This window comes from Crotalus tigris, unplaced genomic scaffold (assembly GCF_016545835.1).
Source record: "Crotalus tigris isolate CLP2741 ecotype Arizona unplaced genomic scaffold, ASM1654583v1 scf7180000017716.2861928, whole genome shotgun sequence".
In the NCBI taxonomy this organism is placed as follows: Eukaryota; Metazoa; Chordata; class Lepidosauria; order Squamata; family Viperidae; genus Crotalus; species Crotalus tigris.
The window spans coordinates 929,349-955,134 of NW_024096587.1; the positions used below are offsets into that span (position 1 = coordinate 929,349).

General features: G+C 41.0%; 1 protein-coding gene across 1 annotated transcript in view; it reads left to right on the forward strand.

Moving 5' to 3' along the window:
• The window catches only part of NCAPD2 (non-SMC condensin I complex subunit D2), a 42,248-nt gene extending 19,941 nt beyond the window's left edge, over nucleotides 1-22,307 (forward strand). Inside the window, exons 20-31 of the mRNA XM_039338708.1 lie at nucleotides 22-186; nucleotides 341-558; nucleotides 838-949; nucleotides 1,376-1,499; nucleotides 1,626-1,781; nucleotides 1,929-2,106; nucleotides 4,902-4,996; nucleotides 6,524-6,604; nucleotides 15,071-15,257; nucleotides 15,426-15,567; nucleotides 21,445-21,597; nucleotides 21,864-22,307. Of these exons, the coding sequence (XP_039194642.1) occupies nucleotides 22-186; nucleotides 341-558; nucleotides 838-949; nucleotides 1,376-1,499; nucleotides 1,626-1,781; nucleotides 1,929-2,106; nucleotides 4,902-4,996; nucleotides 6,524-6,604; nucleotides 15,071-15,257; nucleotides 15,426-15,567; nucleotides 21,445-21,597; nucleotides 21,864-21,946 (1,694 nt within the window). The 3' untranslated portion in view covers nucleotides 21,947-22,307. The remainder of the gene's footprint in view (nucleotides 1-21; nucleotides 187-340; nucleotides 559-837; nucleotides 950-1,375; nucleotides 1,500-1,625; nucleotides 1,782-1,928; nucleotides 2,107-4,901; nucleotides 4,997-6,523; nucleotides 6,605-15,070; nucleotides 15,258-15,425; nucleotides 15,568-21,444; nucleotides 21,598-21,863) is intronic.
• Nucleotides 22,308-25,786: the final 3,479 nt, after the last annotated feature.

Genomic DNA, 25,786 nt, shown 5'->3' on the forward strand with positions numbered 1-25,786 from the left:
TCTCTCCCCCCCCCCCCCCAGGTTTTGGTCATTCAAGTGCTCATTGGATTCCCTTCACTGAGAGAGCTGTTGCCCTTATCTGTCAGTTGGCCGAAGGACCTGAGGAAATATGTGCTCAGATCTTGCAGTGTTGTAGCCAACAAGCCCTGGAAAAGTTGCAGGAGTTTAGTACAGCAGCTGAGGCGGGTGAGTTGAAGATGGGCATGCTCTCTGCTTTTGGCAAAGCCTGCTTGGGATACTTGAGGCAGGTGACTTAGAAGGGGCATGGCTAGAGAGGGCAGCAAGAGAAAAGAAGAAAAGAGAATAAATGTACCATTTTAAAAAGTTGTCTGCTCTCCAGAGTTTGGATGTTCTTCCGATGAAGCAACTGATGATTCGAGCATGATTGATATCATTGTGTTAACACATTTGGTCTCCCTTGCGGGAGATGTGGCCTTGCAACAGCTTGCACACCTGGAGTTGTCTGTAAGCAATGAGCTACGCAGGCGCCGTGTCCTTGGGGAAGAAAGAGACGCAAAGGAACAGGCTGCCAGCACTGTAAAATTCCGGAATAGCAAGGTGAGGGCTGGAATTCTTCTCATTTCCATGTCTACTTGCCTTCAGTTATTTCAGTGACTCACCATCAGATCACGTTACTCAGATTTCCATAATTTGGGACAGGGACCTTTTGCTGAGCATATCCTTCTGCAGAATTGCTCAACTAATTGTGAGGAGTATTGGTATACATCGGGGGGGGGGAATCACAAGTGCTTCCAACCTTTTTTAATCTTAAGGCTACCTTGTTCCACTGAGGGGCAGAACAGTGCTAGCTTTCGGTTATTTCGTTCTTCTGCATAGTGCACTGGGAGTGACACCACCGTGGAGGAGGACCTAGGCTTGGTTGGGGCTTCTGCTGAAGATACAGAAACGGAGCTCATCCATACCATTTGTGAGACAGAGCTCTTGGATGGTAAATATGGAAGCTGAGTGGATGTTTTACCCCTTATTGATGAATTTTGTAATTGTTCTTTGTGGGTAAGAAATTAAACTACATACACACAAATCCCTAGCTTTCAATTACTTTGTGCCATGAACCCAGTGAGGTAACCAGCCTCAGTTAGGAGAATATGGAATGTTAGATTACACTGAAATAATATTTAAAAAAATTCGGAGGCAGAGTGCATGTTTTTCAATGACTGAAGCATATCATATTATGGGCCACTTTAAATGAATTGTCTTACTACAATGGTTTCTTTACGCTTGCCTAAAGTGTATATTTTGCATGCCTGAAGATTTTTACTTGTATTCTGTACAAGTTTAATGCTCCCTAGAATGATAAGCCTTCTTATAACAATGACAATAAAGGTTAGCTTATCTTAACTTTTTGCCTTTATAGGAAAACAGCTGCTTTCAGCCTTTGTTCCCCTTGTACTCAAGATTTGCAACAATCCAGGACTCTATAGTGATCCAGCACTCTCAGCAGCTGCCGCATTGGCCCTGGGAAAATTCTGTATGGTCAGGTACGATATTACGTGAGGAATAATTCTTCCAAATCCTTTTTGCTGTTGTACTGCTTTATGCTTGTTACAGCTGGGAAGTCTTCTAAGTGATGAACTGAAGTTTACTCACTTTTCATTCCCATGCAGTTCAGAATTTTGTGACTCACATTTGCGGCTCTTCTTTACCATGATGGAGAAAGCGACACTCTCCAGTGTACGTGCAAACCTCATCATTGCAGCTGGAGACCTGGCCATCCGCTTTCCCAACTTGATAGATCCTTGGACACCCCACCTCTATGCCAGGTAATTCGTTGGTGGCAAGGTCTCTGGTCTGGAAAGTGAAGAAATCCAGCTAACCAGCTGAGTGTAGTATAAACACCTTTCCAGCAACTGAAGCCTTCAAAAATTCTGACGGTGCACTTCATGATGTCGCATGGTTTTGTTCCTTAGGCTGCGGGACCCTTGTCAACATGTCAGACGGACAGCTGCTATGGTGATGACTCACCTGATCCTAAAAGACATGGTGAAGGTGAAGGGGCAAGTGAGTGAGATGGCAGCTCTTCTCATTGACCCTGAAGATGAGATTGTTCGTCTGGCTCGAAATTTTTTCACTGAACTCTCTAACAAAGTAAGGAAAGAGGCCTCGTGCTAAACTTTCAGAAATATAAAACCTATGTTTCTCATTTCTATGCTACTAAATTTTAAGTAATGCTTCGTAGGCTACATAATTGAAGCATGGTTGCCATTTAAATGTCCAAAATAGAAACTTGAAATGATCTCAATATTTATGGAGCAGGCTGTAGGTGTTTGAGATGAATCAGCCACAGATAAGCAAGTCAGAATACAAAAGGAATTTAATCACAAGAGATACTGGGTCAAAGGTGGAACTTTTATGTTAAATTGAATCACAATCTTGGCTTAATTTAAATAGTCCTTTTAGAGAAGTAAAAGCATAGTTTTCACTAAGTGGGAAAAAATGTGTGGCTTTACAGCCACATTTGTGCACTTCTTACTAACGATAGCATATATCTATACTCCCATCATTCTGTTCTCTTTTTGGATATGATGACTGGGGACAACAATTGTTTGTTTATTAGATTTGTTTGCCGCCCAACCTACTTTGAGGCAACTCTGAGCGGCTTACAACAATAAAAACCAGTAAAATGATGAATAAATGTTTCTTAATAACAGTAAAGATTACAATTAAAAATAATGGCATTCTTCTACTCATCAGACACATATGCAGTCTTCACGTATATATTAAAGAGCCTCTCCCTTACCAAACTACATACTATATGTATTATAGCATTTCTCCAATTATATATCTATATCTGTGATTTTCAATATTCTTAACATTATTCATAACTTCCTTTTCATCATTTTAACATTATTAACATTAGTAGCATGCACCACAGTCCCACCCTTTAACATAATACAATCATTCTCCTACAGATCTCTAAATATTTTCCATCATTCCCTCACTTCAGTTTCATCCCAACTAATTTCATTGCTTTTATTTTTAATTGTTGATACTTTGCTGATAGCTCTTTAAGTAAACCTTTTTCATGAAAATAATTCCTTTCAAGCCACCCTTTATTTTTTTCTTTTAAACTTTTCTCGTCTCTTTGACTATATTATTTGCAAATTAAAACTATAGTCTCTTTCCTATTCAGTCAAGCATACTTTTTCACACTTTCCATTAATTTTAGTTCTACAAATGTCTATGGCATAAAGTTCTTTTCACTTCATTCCAAAAAGTTTCCACTTTTTGTTTTTCTTACATCCGCTCTCAGTTCAATCTGGTGGTTAATTTGTCTTATAAAACTTTTTCATGTAGATCTTTTACTTCCTGAAGTCATATTACTTTCACTCGAATTTATTTCACTTTTCTTTTTCTTCCATGGCCATTTCCCCCAAAGACACAACCAACATTACAAATAATGTTCTACCCCACCTTGAGAAATTATCATCATTGTTTTTATCCTCTTAATTCTCTTGCTTCTCATAAATGGTAAAAATTATCATGCTTTTTGATTCATACTTTTCCTATGTGTAACTATTGCAAAATGTATGATTGCACTACATATTTAGAACAGAACTTTTCTCTAAGCAGATGTTCACCAATCATTCATCATTCTCATTCACTTTTTGATTCTTTGAATGGCCCGGTACCGTCCCTTTTCATTCTCAGCTATCTTCCATCTAACAAAATGGTTTATTTGTATCATATTCATTTACAATCTCTCATCCCTGCTTCCTTTATATTCAATGGAGTATAACATGCACTGCTACCAAAGCGCACATTTTGTAATATGTTTAATTTCACAATGCTTGTGGGTATACAATATTTTTTGTTGTTCTATTGTCTGTGCAGATATAGAGATTGTCTGAAATCATAGTGTGTGTTGCTTTTACGTCCAACAGATGGCGCTGTTTTTCAAAACATGTTTTTACCTGTCATAGGTGTGACATCTATATAGTAGTAGGTATATAAAAACATAAAAACACGTGCGTATTCGAATGCAACGTTGTGTCAAAATTTCAAAGCAATTGGTGGAGAACTTTCGAAGATTTAAGATTTTGAACAAACGAACATTTGCATTTTTATTTATATATAAAAAAATAATACCATAAGTACAGCCAAGTTCACTTTTACCTTAGGCACCCTCATTCTGTTCTGTGTAAGCTAGGATCTCAGCTCAGGAGATACCTTCCAATCCAATGTCCTGAATGAAACACTAATCTCCATTCTGAAGAGATGTGTTCAGATTGAAAGAGACAGGTCTGCATTCTTCCACTAGCAAAATGGGGCTGGTAATGGAATAATTTCAAGCATTAGAAAGGGCTCCGTTTTCTTTCTTTCTTTCTTTTTTACTCAGCCCTAGTGTGCAGGCAACCTGCTTAAAAGAAGCACCATTCAGTTAAATCCTAACCCTTTCCATCTTACTGATCTGTGGACTACTGTGAGTCTCTTTGTTCATAACCAAACAAAACCTTTCCTGCCAGAAAAACACAGATTAGAATCAAACTGCCATCCAATGTACTTTGATGCAGATATACCAGGAACCACTCTTAACTGAACAGAAAACTTCAGTGTAATTTACGTTTCATTAATGGAGGTAACAGCATCCTGTTATGATCATAATTATAAAAGAACAAAATGTTCCGAATCAAAGCTCTGTTGGCTGAAATTGTTTGATTTCCTCTCTCAAAATAGTTTTTCCTATAAATGGAATGGCCTTTTTCCCAAGATAGAATGGAATCTCTTTCCAGGTGTAACTTCTGAATAAATGTGTCTGTCTGGCTTCTCTTTATCTTAGCATCTGTATTTTATCCAGTATTATCTTATATAGGTTGAGGCCTGTCTCCAAAGCTGGATGGGTTCAAGAGTTTAAGAAACTCCACTCTTTCTTTGCAATGCAGGATAATGCTGTTTACAACCTGCTCCCTGACATCATCAGCCGCCTCTCAGATGCAGACTCTGGCATAGAGGAACAGCCTTTCCATACCATTATGAGGTAGCCTTTTTATTTTAGTTTCTTTTTTCCCTCCTCCACACCTTCACAGGTCACGTCTAAGGCACTGAGCTTCCTTAATGCCTAGAATTACTTGGCATATAAAATGGGAGCCAAAACAGTAGGTCAGATTATGGAATGCAAGTTTGTTTGGGATTATCTATGGAGATTCACAATCATCCAGGTGATGGTTGTCCTAAAGCACAGGTTGGCAACCTGCGGCTCCAGAGCCGCATGTGGCTCTTTGAGCCTTCCCCTGTGGCTCCCAGCCTCCTCTGCCATTTGCAGACAGAGACAGAGAGAGGCAATTGCGCTTCCCTATGTGTGTGTGTTTGTGTGTGTGTGTGTAAAAGAGAGTGCACTCACAGTGTTCTCCGAGGAGCTGAAAAGCTTATTGGGCAGAGCTCCTCCCTTTGCTGCGTCTCTGCAGGAAGCAGGAAGGGCAGGAGAAAGCTAGCTAGCCCAGTTATGCTGACTCAGGAATTCTGGAAGTTGAAGTCCATGAGTCATAAAAGAGCCGAGGTTGCCTACCCCTGAGCTTGTTGGAGAACAGCTTGAAGCCAGCTTGCCAGGTGAGCAGAAGATGGGAGAGAGGGGGAGGAAGAGAAAGAGAGGGGGGAGAGAGAGGGAGGGGGAGAAAGAGAGAGAGAGGAAAGAGAGAGAGAAAGAAAGAGTGGGGGAAGAGGACTGGCAGACCAAGGGCAGATGGAGAGAGAGAGACCTTTTGACATCTAAAATGAAGATAACACTGCATATATCCTTTTTTACCTGTGTGTGTGCGTGTATGTATGTATGGATGTGTGTGTGTGTGTGTATATATATATATATATATACACACACACACACACACATACATACACGCACGCACACACACACACACCTGTAATAAAGGTAAAAAAGGATATATGCAGTATTATCTTCATTTTAGATATCAAAAGGGTTTTGCGGCTCCCGGTGTTTTGTTTTCGGTGGGAAACGGGTCCAAGTGGCTCTTTGAGTGTTTTGGGTTGCCTACCCCTGTCCTAAAGGTTGTTTTCAAAAGGGAAATGGACTTCCTTAGTTTTTTCTTTGTAAATGTTTCACTTCTCATCCCAGAAACTTCTTCAGTTCACTGAAGTGATGAAGCTTCTTGGATTTGAAGTGAAATATTTTCAAGGAAAAAGACTAAGAAAGTTCAGTTGCCTTTTGAAAAGCACTTTTGTTTGGGATTATATCGAATGCTTGGAATTCTTGAGGAGGAAACAATAAAAGAAGCATTATTGCCTTTCGATACTGCTTGTGTGGACGATGAATTTCTTGAGCTAACCAAACAAGACATGAGATCAAGAAATCAAATTTCAAGAAATTCCTTAACTTGCCTCCTGTTTTAGGTAATGCTGAGAAGAACAGAAAGCTGACATGGCAGAAAACCTCATAATCTTGTAACTGCAATCCAAGAGTAAAATACTGAATATTAATACTTGACATCTTTTTTTTTTTTTTTTTTTTGTATTTCTTCCTTTTCCTCCACACTCTGCCCCCCTCCCCCAGGCAACTTTTTTCTTTTATCACTAAGGACAAGCAAACGGAGAGCCTGGTAGAGAAACTTTGTCAACGATTTCGAACTGCTCGGTGAGTAAGGAATTGCTAAAGCAGGGGTTCTCAACCTTGGCAACTTTAAGACTTGTGGACTTCAACTCCCAGAATTCCTCCGCCAGCTTTGCTGACTGAGGAATTCTGGGAATTGAAGTCCACAAGTCTTAAAGTTGCCAAGGTTGAGAACCCCTGTGCTAAAGGAATGAGTATTCTGTAAGAGAAGGTCTGTCAAATCCTATTGAACTTGAAATGAGAAGGTTTGGCCTCTGGAATGAGAACCCCAGTAGAATCAAATTTAGAGAGGGGATACATTCTCCTCACAGTGTAAAATGATATAGAGAAATAAAGACCAAAAATTAGCCCTGCTGCTGTCTAGCAGGATGCAAATAGCGTGTCATCGATTGTAGTTGGACAGTGGCCGTGGCGTCCTATTCCATGCGTAGGTTTAGAATGAGGTCCTATCAGATGACAACATTTAAGGAAGGGGACCTGGAGCACTCCCACACTATGTCGTCTACTAGACAGGCAGATATCCTCAGGGAGAGGCAGTTTCTCCTACCCCTATGCCATGAAAAGCTTTAAGTGTAAAGCTGATAACCAGTACCTTGGATTGCACCCGGAAGGCAACTGAGTGCTAGTGCAGCTCAACGCAGCAGTGGTGTCCATCCTGGATCCCTCTGTGGTTTTGCTACCATTGATCATGGTGCCGTGTTTCCCCGAAAATAAGGCCCGGTCTTGTATTTATTTATTTAGCCTCCAAAAGAGGCATTAGATCTTATTTTCCGGGGATGTCTAACCTTAGGACCACTGCAGCCAGGCCTCCCACGCCCCGACCCCTTTTGCACTGCTGGCTGACTCCTTCAGTGTCCACTTGCAGCCAGATGCCACATGGTGCATTGCATCAGTGCCACCGCTCGCGGCAGGAGCCACTTGGTGCTTCACACCGGTGCCGCTCTTCATGGCAGGATGCCATGCAGCACTTCAGGCCATTGCCACTGCTCGCGGCAGGGCAGGCCCAAAGTGCTGTGCAGCCTCTTGCCACAAGCAGCAGCAGCCCTGGCGCGATGAGCCACGCGGCAGCTACACACACACACCAGCTTGATTTTTAGGTGTGCTTATTTTGGGGGGTAGGACTTATATCAGGCCCACCCCCAAAACTCAAGCTAGGGCTTATTTTTGGAATAGGTCTTACTTTTGGGAAAACACAGTATCTGGCTGGACTGCCTCCAGGGATTGGAGACAGGAAGCACATTTTTTGCAGTGGTTCTCGTCCTTTCTCTGTGGCCAAAACCAACGGGGGTTTCCTCTGCTGGGGCTTTCTGGGGAAATTTCATGCCATGCCACTGGGTTGGGACAGCTGGGGCTTCCACAGGTGGCTGAGGCCAAGGCTTCTCACTTTGCTGTGGCTCAGGGGATTTTGCAGCCACTAAATAGCCTCTGAAATATGATACGACAAGCAGCCCCATGCAATTGTGGAGCTACTAACTTCCTACAAGGCACGGCAGAGGGTAGCTCAAATGGTCAGGGGGATAGATGGTTTGGGAAGTTGAAGGGGAGGAAGTGCCTTGCCTTGGAAGAATCGATGCCCGGGGCTGGGAGGAACCCATCCAGGAATGGTTTGGATCAGAATAGGTCCTCAGCTAAAAACAAGTGGGATTTGGTTAACAGCAGCAATAGGAAGTGCCAGGATTGCCATTGCTAGCGATGGGGTTATGTGACATAGAACTTTACAATTGCATTGCTTAGTAATGGAAACTCCAGTCCTGATTACCATCATGACATGAGGACTACCTGTATAGGCTTGCCATACACTTTGGGTAACCCTAGTGAAGCAACATAGTAAATTATGGGGAGGGCTATTTGACAATGCTAGCTTATAGGTAACCCTCATTTATTGCTATTGGGACCAGCAACTCTGTCACATAGCTAAGCTGTTAAGTAGTTCTGGCTACTAAGCCACCAGTTCTGGCTCTAGTTCAGTGGTTCTCAACCTTTCTAATGCCGCGACCCCCCAACCAGTCGTAAGTCGAGGACTACTCAACTGGTGCAGCACCGTTTGCAGAATGGGACTTTTGACGGGCTCAGCAGGGCAGAGACAGCCTGGACAATTCCTATTGGCTTTTGAAAGCCAATAGAATTAGACTCTATTCAAGAGAGTCTATTCTATTGGCTTTCAAAAGCCAATAGAATAAAAGGGAGTAGCACAGCTAAGGAAAAGGGGGGGGAAATGGCAGACTGTATTGTTTGGCGACTCCCGTGAAATGGTCATTCGACCCCAAATGGGGTCCCGACCCACAGGTTGAGAACCACTGCTCTAATTGTTAATTTCAATGTCATGTAATTATATATTCTTCCTGGCTTCCCCACTGACTTTGCTTGCAGAAGCTGGCTGTGAAGTTTGCAAATGGCAATCACTTGACCATGATTGACACTGCAATCATCATAAATGTGTGCTAATTGCCAAGTGCCTAAATCACTATCACTCGATTGAACAGATATTGCAATGGCTGCAACTTTGAAGACCTGTGATATGTCTCTTTTTTCAGCACCATTGTAATTTTGAACAGTCAGTTAATGAGCAGTCAGTAAGTGAGGACTACCTGTACTATCCGGCTTATAAGGAAGCTATTTATGAGGTTATTAGAATCTCCACTCCTGACATTTGTGAATGCTTTTCTTAAGATTTAGAATGACTGCTTAAAATGTGATGTGAATGTAAGCCAGGGGTGTCAAACTGCCGGCCGGCCGTGTCATGCTGAAACCGTGCCCATCCCATTGCCGTCACGTGACATTGCGAGTTTGACACCCCTGGTGTAAGCAAATTCAGGCATTTGTTTTCTTAATTTTAAAAATCAGCTACTTTTGTGCCTTGTTCACCATCATGTTAAAACAGATGCATGTCTCAAAACCTTATCCCTAAGCTATTTTGTGAACTCTACAAAGTAGTCTCTTAAAAAAAGAGTGATTTGTCCAATATGAATGCTGCTGTAGAAACTGAAAAGGCAACCAACCAGCCAATAGACCAGAATGTTTTGTAACACTTTTCTTGTCAAAGTGAATCTGTAATCCAGCCTCAGACATATATGTGCACAGTGAGTTTTGCTACTTTACACCAAACATTTGCCCTTTTCATCATGGATTCTCCATTTCTAAGAATGAATCTTACCAAATTCTGATCTTCCATTAATGGCCCCAAATCTATATTCTATCTCTAACAACTACGTTTTTGCACGGATTGTCATTGAAAATAGCCTAAGATCCTGACCTAGATACTTTATCTTATTATCTGGTTATTTCTGTACTTTGTATTCTGTACTTTGTGTTCGTCCTGTCCAATGTAATCAACCTGTATTAGGGTTGATCTCTCTAGACCAGTTTCTCAACTTTAACAACTGTAGGATGATTGGACGTCAATTCCCAGAATACCCCCACCAGCATTCGAGCAGTTGAAGTCCAATCTTCTTAAAATTGCCGAAGTTGAGAAGCACTGCTCTAGATTGCATTAAAGAATAGCATGGATATTGTCTTGGGTTAAAAATTGTAAATGGAGCAAACTAAATCTCAGGTGATTCTAACTATCATGTTTGCTCCACAAAAAGGAGAGAAACCAAGATACTCATCATAATCTCTGGTCTTTGCATTCATGTGATTTCTACACAATTTAGCATTCTGGAACATTAGCTGAGCTTTTGGCAGAAAGTCTGTATTCTACAGTCAGATCACATTGAAGTCCTCAGTTTTGGTTTTCATTCATTAGCATTTTTATTTCAAGGCATCTGTACACCAGTGCTACTATATAGCATAAAATTCTAAACAGTATTTTTTTAAAAAAAAAAATGTGTTATTTACAGCAATATGTTTCCTTTCTTTGAGAGGCATGTGCAGCATTTACTTTTTTTAAAAAAAAGCCAGCAAATCTATCTACTAAATTCTGGCTTGTCTAAAACTTAATCCTTTCTTTGGTGCAGTTACAAACAGTATCTCAGCTCTCATTCCTTTTATGTTTTTTAATTTGGCCATTTCTTCCCTCAAACATTTCTCTTATCAGTATGTGAGCCAGAAACAAAAACCAGGATCAATTTCTTCATCTTTCCTTCTATTTGTGATTCCAACAATACAGTTGGATAGGGGATAGCCCATCACTTTGGATTGTAAATCAAAAATGAAATCTGGCTTGGTTCCACTAATGATGCTATCTGTCTTTGCTTTGGCTTTTGTGTCAGTGAGCAGTTCTGTCCCTCAGAAAGATTTGTTCTGTTTTGCCACCAGGATGCTTTGGTCCCAGCCATACTCTGCAACTCAGTCCATGAATCAGAACCCGTGAACTCGTTTTATTTTTTTTTCTTCTTCTACATATCCAAGACTAAATGATTTGTTTGTTTGTTTACTATCCCCTTTTTGTGTGTTCTGTCCAGAATTCTATTCTGTAGAAGAAACTATTTTACTGTCAAGACAATTGGCAACTTGTTACTTCAAATGAGTGCATTCAGATTGGTGGGTCCTCATTTTAAAGGCTGGCATTCTTCCCCCTTTGACTGGCATCCAAACTTTTCTTCTGCTCTCTCTGAAGAGTTAATCAAGCTATTGGATTAAGGGAGACGTATAACTGTTGCTAAGCAATAAGCACAGCGGCTATTCACCATTCTCTTCGTACTTTATAGCACCCAAGGAATAGAGCAATCTTTCTCATTCTACATCCTTGTGATTTGAATTTTATCTTACTATTCCAACATGTCTTTAGTCCAAGTTGATTGTGTGGGTATTCATTTTGGATATGCATGCGTATTATAGTCTTATTTATTATTATGGATCATCGCACAGTCAGCCAGATGTTCAGACTGGATTTGGCATTTTCTCTACCTATCGAGTCCTTACCCAGGACCTTGGATAAGCAGATGTGGATGTTTGATGGTATTACAGATATCGTTGCAGGATGGAAGCAGTTCCTAGTAAGGCCGCCTTTTGCAATTGACTAATAGCGAATTTGTCAATGCCAGTGGTGTTCAAGTGGTGCTCCAGTTGTTTTGGGACTGCACCCAAGGTGCCTATGACTATTGGTACTACCCTTGCTTGCTTTTGCCACAGTCTTTCTATTTCTATTTGTAGGTCTTTGTATTTTGTTATCTTCTCCAGTTCTTTCTCATCTATTCTGTTGTCTCCAGGCACTGCCACATCCACTATCCAGACTTTTTTGTCTTTCTTATCGACAATTGTTGTTGTTGCTGTTGTTGTTGTTGTTATTATATTATCATCATTATTACTACTACTATCTTTTGTTTTACCTGGTTTGTTGTTTATTGCCCAGTCTGTAAGTCAACAGATAAGTTAAGTACATAGGTTGATCACACAGGTCCAGAAATTCCAGATGGTATCAACTTCAATCATCCTTTCTCTTCAGGCAGGAGACTGGGTTGTCACACAGGCCTTAAAAGATGCTTATTTTCATGAAATCACCAAACATGTATCACATTCTATTTTGCTTTGAATCAGATTGACTCATAGCTATATTGGTATTGAATGCTAGTCTTCAAGGTTGCAACTGACCAAAGATGGTCCATCAAATGTGTAAATTTTTCTAATCATTATCATTTCTAATCAAATGTGTGCCACACACATGGGTGACTGGCTTCTTGTTAGAAAAAAAAATACTTTCTCTTATAAAACTTCTGTGCTTTCTGTATTCTATTTCTGTATAATTAGTACAAGTCCAGCATTCATCCCTTGTATGTGCTGTTATATATAGAGGTAATTTTGAATTATTTAACCAGCAACGTACCACAACTACATTGTGAAAGGTGATAATCTGAGAGCAATGGTCAGAATCACCATCGGGTTCTAGCAGATTATGGCCTTGGCCTCCATTATATTTGCCTTTGAATAAAATGTAAGGAGCTTTTGTTTGCCCTCAACCAAGATGTTGTCTCTCATTACCATCAAACGGTTTTGACTTCTTTTTTTGTGATGTGGGAGGAGGAAACAAAAGGGGCACTTAGAAGAGACTAGATTTTCCAGAACCTAACCATGAATAATTCCAAAAGTTTGGATGTGTGCTCCAGAAGCCTCAAGAGCTCATTCTACTGAGCTCCTCAGAAAACTTGATTATACGTGAACTTCTGCTGATTCTTAAATTCCACATTTTCTTGTTCATGCTCTTCAATGATAGTTGTAAAGGTGATGCCATACAATAGCGCAAATATATACACTTAGTCCTCGACTTACGGCCAGAATTGAGCCCCAATTTTTTTCCCATTTCAAACTTTTATTGGTTTATCAAAATATAAAATACAAAGAGAAATTCAAAAAAGTAATAGAAAAGTAGAAGGAGGGGGAGGGAAAGGAAAAAAAGATACAGCATAAAGAGAGAAAAGGAAAGAGAGCCCAAAATTTCTGCTGCTAAATGAAACATTTGTTAAGTGAGTTTTGCCCCATTTTATGACCTTGCCACAGTTCTTAAGTGAATCACTGCAGCTGTTAATAAAATGGTTGTTAAATGAATCTGGCTTGTCAGAGGGGCTTGACTTGGCTGGTCAGAGGGGCATAAAAACTAATCACATGATCCTGGGCGACGGCAACCGTAATAAATATAAGCCAGTTGCCAAGCATCTGAATTTTGATCACGTGACGATGGGGATGCTGCAATGGCCTTAAGTGTGAAAAAGGGTCTTAAGACACTATTCAGTGCCATTGTAACTTTAACCAATCACTAAACGAACTGTTATAAGTTGAGAACTGCCTGTATTCACACACATGCCTAAAGAAGGTAAAATCATTTGAAAACCTCAATAATCATAATCCTTACTTTATTACAGCAGGTAAAAAAAATAGATCTCAGGGAGATTTCTTAGCGATTGATGCTACCTTAATGAGGTAACATGCCTCTGAATATCATCCACTGTTTAACGAGATTAATAATTATTTCAGTACTGGTTCCAAGAATAAGAAAGGGTGCTGTTTATTCTGTATCATTAATGGCATTTAGATGGCTGGCCCAGAGGAATGAAAGTTTGGATGTTCCATTTTTTCCATATAGTAGTTATCCCAGCCCTATGAATTTTCTCTCTGTATCACATGTATATAGGATCCGTGACAAATAGGATGAGTGTAACTGAGATCATTCATGCTGACATTGCATTCATTCACACAATCCACAAAACCTTCCCTTATAGCAAATACTCCTTTCTTATACTGGAGCATATTAGTGGTTTAGGAATTAAAGGAGTTCAGTGAGAGCTGGGTCTTTAGGAGACATATCCTCCTAAAAAGCCTGTTAAAGAATGTTCTAGAAGATTAATTTGTACAGGTGCAACTTCCCATGGGTGTGTTTACAAAGAGAAACAGACTTGAATAACCACTATTACAAGTCAACAGCTTGTTCTCTTGAGTAAATTAAGCCTGAATCTCCTTGGTTTCAAAATACACTCTGAGGTCTGTTTTAGTTCTGGGCTGATTGTTGCAAAATTCAGTATGTCTCTTCCTCATGGCAACTTCCAGGCCAGAGAGAAAAGGTACATAGGCAGAATAAGCTTCCTTCAACACTGAATAGAATAGAAGGCCAGCTCCCTTGTTAGTTCCAAGCTTGGTGGAACTGGAAATTTTCTGAGCCTCCTAAGGCAATTCAGAACTGAGAGTATGGATTCATATTCAGAGATCTCCCTTGTCATCTTGACAACCACTTTTTCCTTGCCATCTAATTTTTGTCAACAAACTATTTGAATTCCACTAGTCATGAACAAATACTTTGCAACATCATGCCTTCAGTTGTTACCTTTCTCTTTCACTGCCCTTTTTCTTTCCTTCCTCATAAGTAAGCTCACAGAGTACCTTACTTATCTTATTCACGAGGGAAGGAGCAGCTACATTACTTATCTTGTTTAAAGGCAGCTGATTTATAATTCTGAAGTTCCTTGGTTTCCTTCTGGATGATTTTTAGTGATTTATTTTGAATTCTGCTGAGAGGCCCATCAATGATAGTGTTAAATATGTAATCCCATAATTAAGGGATTTAAACTGAGTCAATTAAGGATGAAGTGGAAATCAATAGGATCCAAGTGCAACAAACTTGGGTACTCACTCTGTTCAGAGAAAATATCTTAATTGCAGGCTCTAGAATAACACACATGAAACAATTATCTACAGGAATTTTAAACATCCATGACATCTGTAGTTGTGACCCTTGCGCGGGTATCTTCCTATGGGTATCTGATTGGCCTATGCAGGAGACAAAATGCTAAGCTAGGTAGGTTTTCGCGTTATTCAGCAGGATTCTTTTGTTCTTAACTAATTTACTTTTGCTGTGTTATCACAGCTTGGAACACTTCTTGGGTATTTTTGTGGGGGTATGCTTTGTCCTTCCTGATATGTGGTCATAGGCATACTTTCTGGTCCAGTTCGTTTGGGGAACAAGACTTCTCGCTCTCCTTCAGTGTAATGTGTTCTTTGTGTTTGATTGAGAAAATAGGTCTCGACCACTGAAGCTGCATTATTTTGCTTCCTCTTTTTTAGAACAGAGCGCCAGCACCATGATTTGGCATACTGCCTTACCTTGCTTCCTCTCACAGAACGAGGGCTCCATAAGATGCAAGACAACTTCGACTGCTTTGCTGATAAGCTCCAGGACTTGGCAGTCTACAACCACTTCCTTGCTGTGTTGGGACGGGTTCGTAGAGCGGCCGCTAAACCAGAGATGAAGGTGAGGGTCATCTGTTCCCCAGCTACCAAGATACTGTATGCTACCTTTTTTTGTGAAGGGAAGAAAAATGAAAAAAAAAAAATCTCATTGCTAGATCATAGATGTATAATAATTAATTCTATGATATATAATTTATATTTCTCCTCTGTATGTGATATCATTCCTCAGGCTCTTATTGAAGAATTTGAACAGAAGCTCCATAAGTGCCACAACAAGGGTCTGGATTCCTTCACTGAAGCTCCACAGGAGACCACACACCCAGAAGGCAGTAATACACCTGTGCTGCAGCCAATAAAGAAAGTAGCATCACGTATGTCTGGGTTTAATCCTAACACTTCCTAATTCAGATATTTTAAAAAATATATCTGTAGCAAAAATATTATATTTGATCACTAAATTAAGCAGTAATTTTCACTATTGACTGAAAGTATTTTGCAACATTCCAAAACATGCTCTAAACTGTTATGGGATGAGGAAAAATGGTACCCAAGTTAATGCTGAACAAAAGATGTAAGGAAAGTCCAGCAAAATATACAGAGAATTCATGAAAATGACTTTTCAATTGCTGTAGAGCAGGGCTTTTCAATCAGTGGTACATGTACTAGTTGTGGTACTTTGCCACATGGCAGGTGATACACGATTGCTAGCCAAGTGTAGCGGGGGAGGGGAATGAGCCAAGCCTGAGGGAGAAGCAGCTGCAGCTGCAGGACTGTCTGGGCTCGGCAGAAGCCCCAGCAGCCCACAGGGCTCCAGCTGATTGGCACTTCCAGAAGCAACTGGGAGCTGGAGGTGAACTGAAGAAAAAGGGGGGGAAGAGGAGAGGCTATAAAAGAACATGGTTTGGGTGGGGGAAGGGGGAAAAAGACAACAGGAAAGGTTTAATCCCTTTAAACAAATGTAATTAGTTTTACCTTCTTTAATTGACTCTGTGGCTTTTAGAAAGTTTTCTTTGACGGTAAACGGGCTTAATTTAAAGCTAAAGTTTTTGCAATTGCTGGAGCTTTTCAGTCTAGAACTGCAACATTGTGATTCATGACAGGCCTAAGGGAGGCTTAAAGAGAAAAAAAACGGAGTTTGTGTTTCTTTATTTTCTTGCTTTGCACTTGATTCCTGTGTCTTTAAGGGTACAGGGAAGGGATTGGGGGGGGGGTGCATTCTTACTACACTGTGGAAGAGCTCAGAAGGGCAAACCAGCTAGCTCAGGAGTCTACAAACTTAGCAACTGTAAGACCTGTGGACTTCAACTCCTAAAATTCCTCAAACAGCCATGAGGGCTGAGGAATTCTGGGAGTTGAAGTCCACAAGTAATAAAAGTGCCAAGTTTGAAGACCCCTGAACTAGCTGGTAGTGGTGCATATTAATAAACATGGAATAATTCATCATACACTTGGGAAAGTGATTCAGCAAAGGAACAGCCACCGAAGAAATTAAAAATGGTACTTTTTTCTTTTTTTCTACAATTTGTAATATTTTATTAGATTATAGAATAAAATACAAAAATACAAAAGCAAATAGTAGGACACAGTAGGGAGGAAAGGGGGGGAAGGGAGGGGGAGAAGGGAAAAAAACATAGTTCCTCTGTTTCAGTAGAAGGAAACATTAACAACAACAATATAATAATAATAATAATAATAATAATAATAATAATAATAATAATAATAATAATAATAACCCCCAGTGAGGCACTACCTTGACCCCCAGTGAGGCACTACCTTGACGTGGTTGTGGTTGTGCTTGTGTACTCTGAGGAAGATGAGAGCTATGCTAGAGGTTCAACCATACTGGACAGGTCTCATCAGAGGAGTCAGACAAAGAGTGTCTCTCCCATAAAAAATATGGTGAGACGTAAATTTCAGAATGCCATACCGGCTCGGACGTCGCCCGGGTTAACAAGGTCCGCACTAGATATTGGAGTTCATGGATATCTGGTGAAAAATGGGTTACAGGACTCAGGACTGTTGGCTGAGCAACCAGGGCCAGCAGCTGCAGAACTACTGGAAGAAAAGGTGTTTACCCGTCGCAGATACACAGTGATGGAAAACAAAGAACTAATGATCTGTTACTACAGATCAAGTCCAACAAGAAGAGGATATCTAAAACGAATGCACCAGTTCTGGAAAGAACAACATCCAGAATCAGAAATAACAGAACAGAGACTAGCAGATCAACGCCGATTTATAACACGAAATAAAATATTCACAGAAACAGAATTGGACGAACTGCAAAGGTTTACCCAGGGCAAAGAAATCAAAGCCTTACCAGAAGAATTCAGAATGTAGAGGCAAACCAGGGGGAGTTGGCAGTGAAGGAATCTAGCAGAGATATACAACTGTTCTCATTTGGAAACCAGGCACCTCTACCTCAGGAAGAACAAAACCCTCTAACTAAAGAAATAAAAGAATTGAAACAAAGAATAACTGAGCATCTAGAACAGCACAAAAACAACAGAATAAGGCTACCTGCATTGAAGCTTGTTCCAAAGAAACAGCTAGCACAAGCATTAAAAGATGCAAATATTGCAATATCAAGTATAAGCACCAATTCACTGCAAGAAACAAACCAACTAATGTACAGCACAGCTGCAGTTATAACAGAATACCTGGGATGCAAAATCAACAAAGAAGAAAAACAAACAAACAGTGCACCAGAAAAATGGAAGGTTAGACTAGAAAATAAGATCAGCAAGTTAAGATCACATGCAAGCAAGCTAGAACAGATGAAAGAAAAGAAGCTGAAGAACAAGAAGACCAAAGAATACCTAATCAAGAAATACCACTTAGAAACAAGGAAGATCAAGGAAGCACTGGAAATAATAAAGCAACAAATAACAGCTATAGCCAGGAAAATCAGTAGATATGAAGCTCGAATTGCAAACTATAGGCAGAACCTCCAATTTCAATCCAATCAGAAACGTTTCTACCAATCCATCAATGGAGAAACTGCAAGGAATCAGTCAGTACCTGACAAGGAAGAAACAGTGCAGTTCTGGAAGCAGATATGGGATAACCCAAAGAAATACAACAAGGATGCGGCTTGGTTAAAAGAGGTGGATGCAAATAAAACAGAAGTTGAAATGAAAGAACTAGTAATAACAACAAAAATGGTAGAAAAAAGAGCAAAGAAAATCAAAAATTGGTCAGCACCAGGTGAAGATGAACTGCATGGGTTTTGGTTGAAACATCTAACTGTTATACACCCACTCATTGCCAAACAGTTCAACAATATACTACAAGGAGGAGAAATTGAAAAGTGGCTAACAACTGGGAAAACCTACCTAATAATGAAAAATCCAGCAAAAGGGGCAACACCAGGTAACTACAGGCCAATTACCTGCTTACCAACAACTTTCAAATTACTAACTGGTGTAGTAGCTGATGCAGTGCAACAGCATCTAGTTGAAAACAATCTCTTTCCACCTGAGCAGAAAGGAAACCGCCCCAATAGCAGAGGAACAAAAGATCAACTCCTAATAGACAAAATGATCTTGGAAAACTGCAAGAGAAGGAAGACCAACCTGAATGTGGCATGGATTGACTACAAAAAGGCATTTGACTCTCTGCCACATGATTGGATAATAAAGTGCCTAGAAATAACAGGAGTCAGTAGAAACATCAGAAAATTTGTGCAAAGATCGATGGCACAATGGAAGACACAGTTGCAGATCAATGGTGAGAGGCTGGGAGAGGTTAATATCAAGAGAGGAATATTTCAAGGAGATTCATTATCACCATTACTATTTGTTATTGCACTGTTTCCTCTGTCAACAATACTGAATAACTCAGGACATGGCTATCAAACATCAAAAACATCTGCCAGACTATCCCACCTCCTTTATATGGATGATCTGAAGCTGTATGGAAAAACATCATCTGAAATAGAATCGCTGCTCAACACTGTCCGTATATATAGCCAAGATATTGTAATGGAGTTTGGCTTGGACAAATGTGCCACACTTACTATCAAACAAGGAAAAATAATGAAAACTGAAGGAATCAAGATGCCCCACGAAAATAACATTAAGAGTCTGGATGAGGAAGAGTACTACAAATACTTGGGTATCCTTCAAGCTGACAACATCAAGCACACTGAAGTCAAGAAAAAGATTAGAGGTGAATACATCAAGAGAGTGAAGAAGATCTTAAAATCCAAACTCAATGGAGGAAATACCATAAAGGCAATCAACACCTGGGCAATCCCAGTCATTAGGTACACAGCTGGAATAGTGGACTGGACTCAAGCAGAACTAAAAGCAATGGATAGGCAGACCAGAAAAATAATGACAATGAATCATGCCCTTCATCCACGCAGTGACATTGATAGACTTTATCTACCAAGGCAAATAGGTGGGCGTGGAATGCTACAAGTACATCAGATGGTTGAAGAAGAAAAAATGGCTTTGGAAGAATATCTGAAGAACAATGATGAAGATGCACTGAAATTAGTATATCAGGAAGGCTTACTAACTACTGGAGAGACCAAACTGGCCTACAAGAAAGACCAAATGAAGAACAGAATAGAGGCATGGGAAGACAAAGCACTACATGGCCAATACATTAAAAAAATAGCTGGGAAAGCAGATAATAATAAAACCTGGCAATGGCTAAGAGCAGGAAAATTGAAGAAAGAGACCGAGGGACTAATTCTGGCTGCACAAGACCAAGCCTTAAGGACAAATGCATACAAAGTCAAAATTGAGAAGACAGCAACAGACAGTAAGTGCCGCCTATGCAAAGAAGCTGAAGAAACAGTGGACCACTTGGTAAGCTGTTGCAAGAAGATTGCACAAACTGATTACAAGCAGCGGCATGACAAAGTAGCAACAATGGTGCATTGGAAGATCTGCAAAAAATATCATTTGCCTGTAAGCAAAAACTGGTGGGATCATAAAATAGAGAAAGTCATAGAAAATGATAAAATTAAACTGCTCTGGGACTTCAGAATTCAAACAGACAAGCACCTGCAACATAACACCCCAGACTTAACAATTGTCGATAAGAAAGACAAAAAAGTCTGGATAGTGGATGTGGCAGTGCCTGGAGATAGCAGAATAGAAGAGAAAGAACTGGAGAAGATAACAAAATACAAAGACCTACAAATAGAAATAGAAAGACTGTGGCAAAAGCAAGCAAGGGTAGTACCAATAGTCATAGGCTCCTTGGGTGCAATCCCAAAACAACTGGAGCACCACTTGAACACCATTGGCATTGACAAATTCGCTATTAGTCAATTGCAAAAGGCAGCCTTATTAGGAACTGCTTCCATCCTGCGACGATATCTGTAATACCATCAAACATCCACATCTGCCTATCCCAGGTCCTGGGTAAGGACTCGATAGGTAGACAAAATGCCAAATCCAGTCTGAACATCTGGCTGACTGTGCGATGATCGATAATAATAATAATAATAAAGTTGGAAGGGACCTTGGAGGTCACCTAGTCCAACCCCCTGCTCAAGCAGGAAACCCTATAACATTTCAGACAAATGGCTGTCCAGTTTCTTCTTAAAAACTTTCAGTGTTGGCGCATTCACCGCTTCTGGAGGCAGGTTGTTCCACTGGTTAATTGTTAATTGAACCTCAACTTTTTACTTTTCCATAATATAAACTAGCAATTTCTACAACAATAAATTAATCTAATCAGTAAAACCCCAAATTCCCCCCCCCCTTTTTTTTTTTTTTAAGTCATCAAGTTTTTGGTACCTTGCTAAGCACTGGTGGAACTCAAATATTGTCATGTCCTAAAAGTGGTACAATCTGTGAAAAGGTTGAAAAGCCCTGCTGTAGAGCACTGTCTAGCATACCCATCCTCCCATCTAATTTTGCAGATTTACAGAAAAATATCTAGCTTTCCTATGAAGGAATAAGAGCGTGACTTATTAGCATTTTACTTGAAGACTGAAAACCCTTTGCAATGATTTGATAGGATAGTGACTACTGCAAGTTGCTACATGTGTTTACTCCCATACCTAGGGGACAACAACTGGTTGAAATACTCCCACTTTTACATTTCATTGTGTATTAAACACTTCAAATCATCCGGAAAGAGTATTATCTTGCTTACTTTACAAAGAACAAAAAATTTAAGTATGACTCCTGCTAATTCAGGTCTTTGGAACAATATGAGATATGACTTGCACATCTATCTGAAAGTTCAATTTATAAAAATAAAATGTCTGTTTCCTTTCTTAGGATCCTGTCGGCGACCCCTTCGGGCAGCCAACAGAAAGACTGACTCTGCCTTCATTACTCCTGAGCCTCGCATTACTCGATCTAAGAGGAAGACTCCCAAACACAAAGTGACCCTTGTTTTCTCTACTGATGAAGAGGACAGCCCAGATGAAGGTGAAAATATTTCCTGTCTGAATTTAAGATACTGAACTAGTCAAAACGTATTTGGGAGCTTATCTTTTGGGGCGATCAGAATACAAGAATATTTTTTGTGTTAATTCCATCAACCCTTTGCAAGCTCTGGATTGATTTTTATGTTAGAGAGGAGATTATATTTTCATAAAATTAATATGAGCCGGTTGAATATGCTGCCTGTTGCCATAAGTCTTCTTTCTATGCCAGTTTCCTGAAGGTTATCTAAGATTTCTTGCTTCTTTCAGACCTTGATGCTGAATTGATAGCGGAGGAGACCCCCAGCAAAACAACTCCCATTTCTCGTTTATCATCTCACCGCTCTCGATGATTACCTGCCTTTTTGTTGATTCTGTTGGTTAACGGGAACAAAAGTTTCCAAGATTTCAGAATGAACTGGGTCCCTTTTTTATATTTGATAAAGTTACACGAGAGGGTTATTGTAGATTTCAAGGGTTGGCATTGTGACAATTTCTTACTCACATGATTGATAGATTAAAATATGCCTTTTATTAAATACATGTTCTGATTATTATTACTTTTGTATTTTGTCTTAGGAGCATGACTGAAATCTCTACATATACATATTAACTAGGAGGTGTTTGAGAACCGCAAAAATGTATCTTGATATAATACAAGCCTGTTTCCATACTTACATTAATTAATTAAAGAGATGCATTAACATACATAAAGGACGGAGAATTGGAATGTTCTTTTAGGGAGTACAGTAACCAGAATGCTTTTTTTAATGGAACTAAGTAATCAAATTGGGAAACAAAATAGAGCAAAATTTAAGTTAAATAAGACACAAAACTAATTGTAACAAATGAAGCCATCTATATAGCCATCACAGAGGAATCAGTCAACAAAAGCAGTAATGAAAAATAAAACAAATACAAATTTAGAACTTTTGGTTTGATCTGAGTTTTTTAAAAAAGAAGAGAAATGTTCTCCAGCATGATAGATGTAGCATCCACCGATTGGGTAATCAAAGCCCTCCTGCTCAGATTTAGACTAAGACCAAACTTTAGCCACGCCTCCCTTGGGCGCTCCTTTCCCAGTTTTGTCTTAGTCTATGCTCAGAGAGGACACAGTTTTGTTAGCTCCTCAGCAATTGTTAGTTTAAATAGTGTAGCATTAGGATTGTTAATATAGCTTCCTGTATGTACTCTTTACTTACTTTTTGTTTTTTTAGTAAAGGATAGTGAATTAGCAACCTTGGAGAGTTGCTTTCCAGAGGGCCTAATTGGCCTCGTGGATCATCGGAGCTTTGCAGCTGAGGCAGTTTTCAGCTCAGAGTATCTGTTCAGCACACCGAGGGAGGCTTCCCTTGTGTCTGATAACAATTTTTATTGCCAGCGTTTCTGGAGAATTCAGCCGATTACCAGAGCTTCTCTCTTGCCTCGTGGCCACGAGGCTCTATCCAGGATCGCACAGAGACTCCCCCAGGCTGCAGAATCGCAAGTAGTTTGTGGTGCTTATAGCTGTAAGGGGGGAAGTGTGTGTAAGGTTCCCTCCGTCTTTTTGCCTGCCTGAACAGGGACTTCAAAGACGAGGCTGGAGAAGCTGTCTTACAGCTCTGACTAAGAGGAGAGGCCATTTTTAGGCACAAAGAAGACCTGCGGCTGCCATTTTGAATTTGGTGCTGGGCGTGGTCACCGTTTTAAGGTTGCTGTTTGCCTCCAATTCAGGCCTAGCATTAGTGACTCACTGCGTTGGGTCCTCTTGGGGGTTTAGCTGTTGTTTTTTCGACGCATTGCTTCTCAGAGATTTATTACAAATAAAATAAGATAAAATAAAATAAAAATAATAATAACAATAATAACACCTATTATCTTAAATTGTGGGGTTCCTGACCTCTTCTGTTTAGCTCCCGGCGCTGTGCCGGCAGGGCCCAGCAGACAGTTTTAGACAGCTGTTCTGGCTGTTTGCCATTGTGGTTGTCTTAGGGCGTGGGAAGCTTCCCTCCCGGACAACTTGATCTGCGTAGTTACCCCCACCCCAGGGCTTCTCCTACCTGGAAAGCCTGGGCACAATGGCAGATGGTGAGTCTCCTCAGGCTTTGCAGGGTTCTGATATTCCCCCCATTCAAGCAAAATGCAGATCCTCTGATTCAAATACAGGGGGGAAGAAAAAAGCTAAAACCAAACATTTATCAACCAAAGAACCCTCCAAGACTGCTGAGCGAGAGGCCTCGAGGAGACACCAGGCACTGGAGCAAGAGTTCTCCAAAGCACAAAGGCTCAGGTCCAGAGAAGCTGAATTGGTTCCCCCTGCTTCTCTGGCCAGCTCACCTTATGAGCCCTCACTGGTGCCATCTTATCAAGCCCCCAGGGCAGGGTCTCCTCAAGGGGGAACTGAACAGGTCAGTGTATCTGCCCCTAGACAACATATCCCTATATCCCCTCTGCCAGGGCCTTCCATTTCTCCTACTAACATTAGTACGCATACTCCTGAGACCACCGCTGCTGGTGTGCCTTCAGCTGAGCGATCCATATGGGCTCAACAGTTTCAGAGCTTTATGCACCAGGCCTTCAATCAATTCATGTCTTCTTCCTTAGCAGCTGGTCCCTCACAGGTTTCACCTTTTCCACCCTTGCCCGCAGACCGCACTGGACGTCCCCAGTCAGCGGGTTCAGGTATTTCTGAGACTTCATCTCAGTTTGGGGAGACTGAATCTGTTGACCTGGTGACAACTGAAGGACCTATGTCTGAGGATGAGGAGGTAAATCAGGATCCAACCCCAACATCGGGGCTTTTTGATCCAAACCTATTCAAATCTCTTTTGTTAAAAGCCTGCACAACAGCCAACCTGGTCTCGGAGCAGGAACCCAAGCCATCTACCTCGGCTGCACAAGAGTCAAACCCTTTGTTTATTAGAAAGATGGCAGTTCCTTGTCCAGCTGTTTTCCACGAGATGGTGGAAAAAGAGTGGACCTCACTGGCCACTCTACCCTCTCCTAGCAGCACAGAAAAGAGATTGTATAATGTATCTTCTGCATTCTCTTCCCTTCTAGAGGTTCCCAAAGTGGACGCTCCATTAACATCTTTGTTCTCCACATCCACTGTTCCTGGGGACATGGCCGAACATCTCAAGGCGGAAGATAAACGTTTTGAGTTTTCTCTCCGCAGGGCTCACCAGGCCTCTGCCTGGGCCATCAGGGCGTCCTTTTTCGCGAGAACTTCTATCATGTGGCTCCAGGAACTACAGGCATTAATTCCTCCAGACCAGGTACGCGCACAACATACTCTAGGTAAACTAGTAACAGCGGCGGAATACATGTCAGATGCTTCCCTCAACTCCACCAAATTTTCGGCCAGATCTATTGCAGCCACAGTTGCGTCCCGCAGATTCATGTGGCTCAAACAGTGGAGGGCTGACCTAAAGTCAAGATGGCGTCTTGCTACAGACACCTACAGTGGCAAGAATTTATTTGGCCAAATCCTAGAGCCGTACCTGGTTGAAGGGAAGGATAAGAGAAAAACCTTAGCTCATCCGTCCAAGAAGACGGATAGGAGACCTCAACAAGAATTTCGCAGGCAGTCCTTCAGGGCCGGAAGTTCTTGGGAATGGAGGCAGCCCTTTCGATCAGGGCAGTCCTGGGATTGGCCCAGAGGTTCCCTATCCTTCTCCCCCAGACAGGATCGCCAACAGGACCGCCAGAATTCCGGAGCCAGGGGTCAGTTCCAGACCAAGCGACCCTTCAGGGGGGCGGGAGGCCGTCCATTCCGAAGGTCTAAGTGACGCCAGATTGGACCCTCCCATAGGCGGACGCTTAACCCTGTTCAACGACACTCGGGAAGTCACCACAAACGATACCTGGGTGAGAGAGACCATAAGATTTGGTCTAGCCCTAGAACTAAAGTCCATACCACCAGACCGTTTCCTTCAGTGCCCCGCCTCAAGACACGCACACAAGGCCGAACTAGTAGACACAGCAATATCACACTTATTAGAAATAAGAGCCATAGAATCAGTTCCTCCGGAACAAAAAGGAAAAGGGTTCTACTCCATTCTCTTCGTGGTTCCCAAGCCCTCAGGGGGATGGAGAGCGATATTAGATCTAAAGGGACTCAACCGCTTCCTAATCTACAGGAAGTTCAAAATGCAGTCCCTCAAGTCCATTCTAGCAAGTGTCAGGAAGGGAGATTACCTCTCCTCCATAGACCT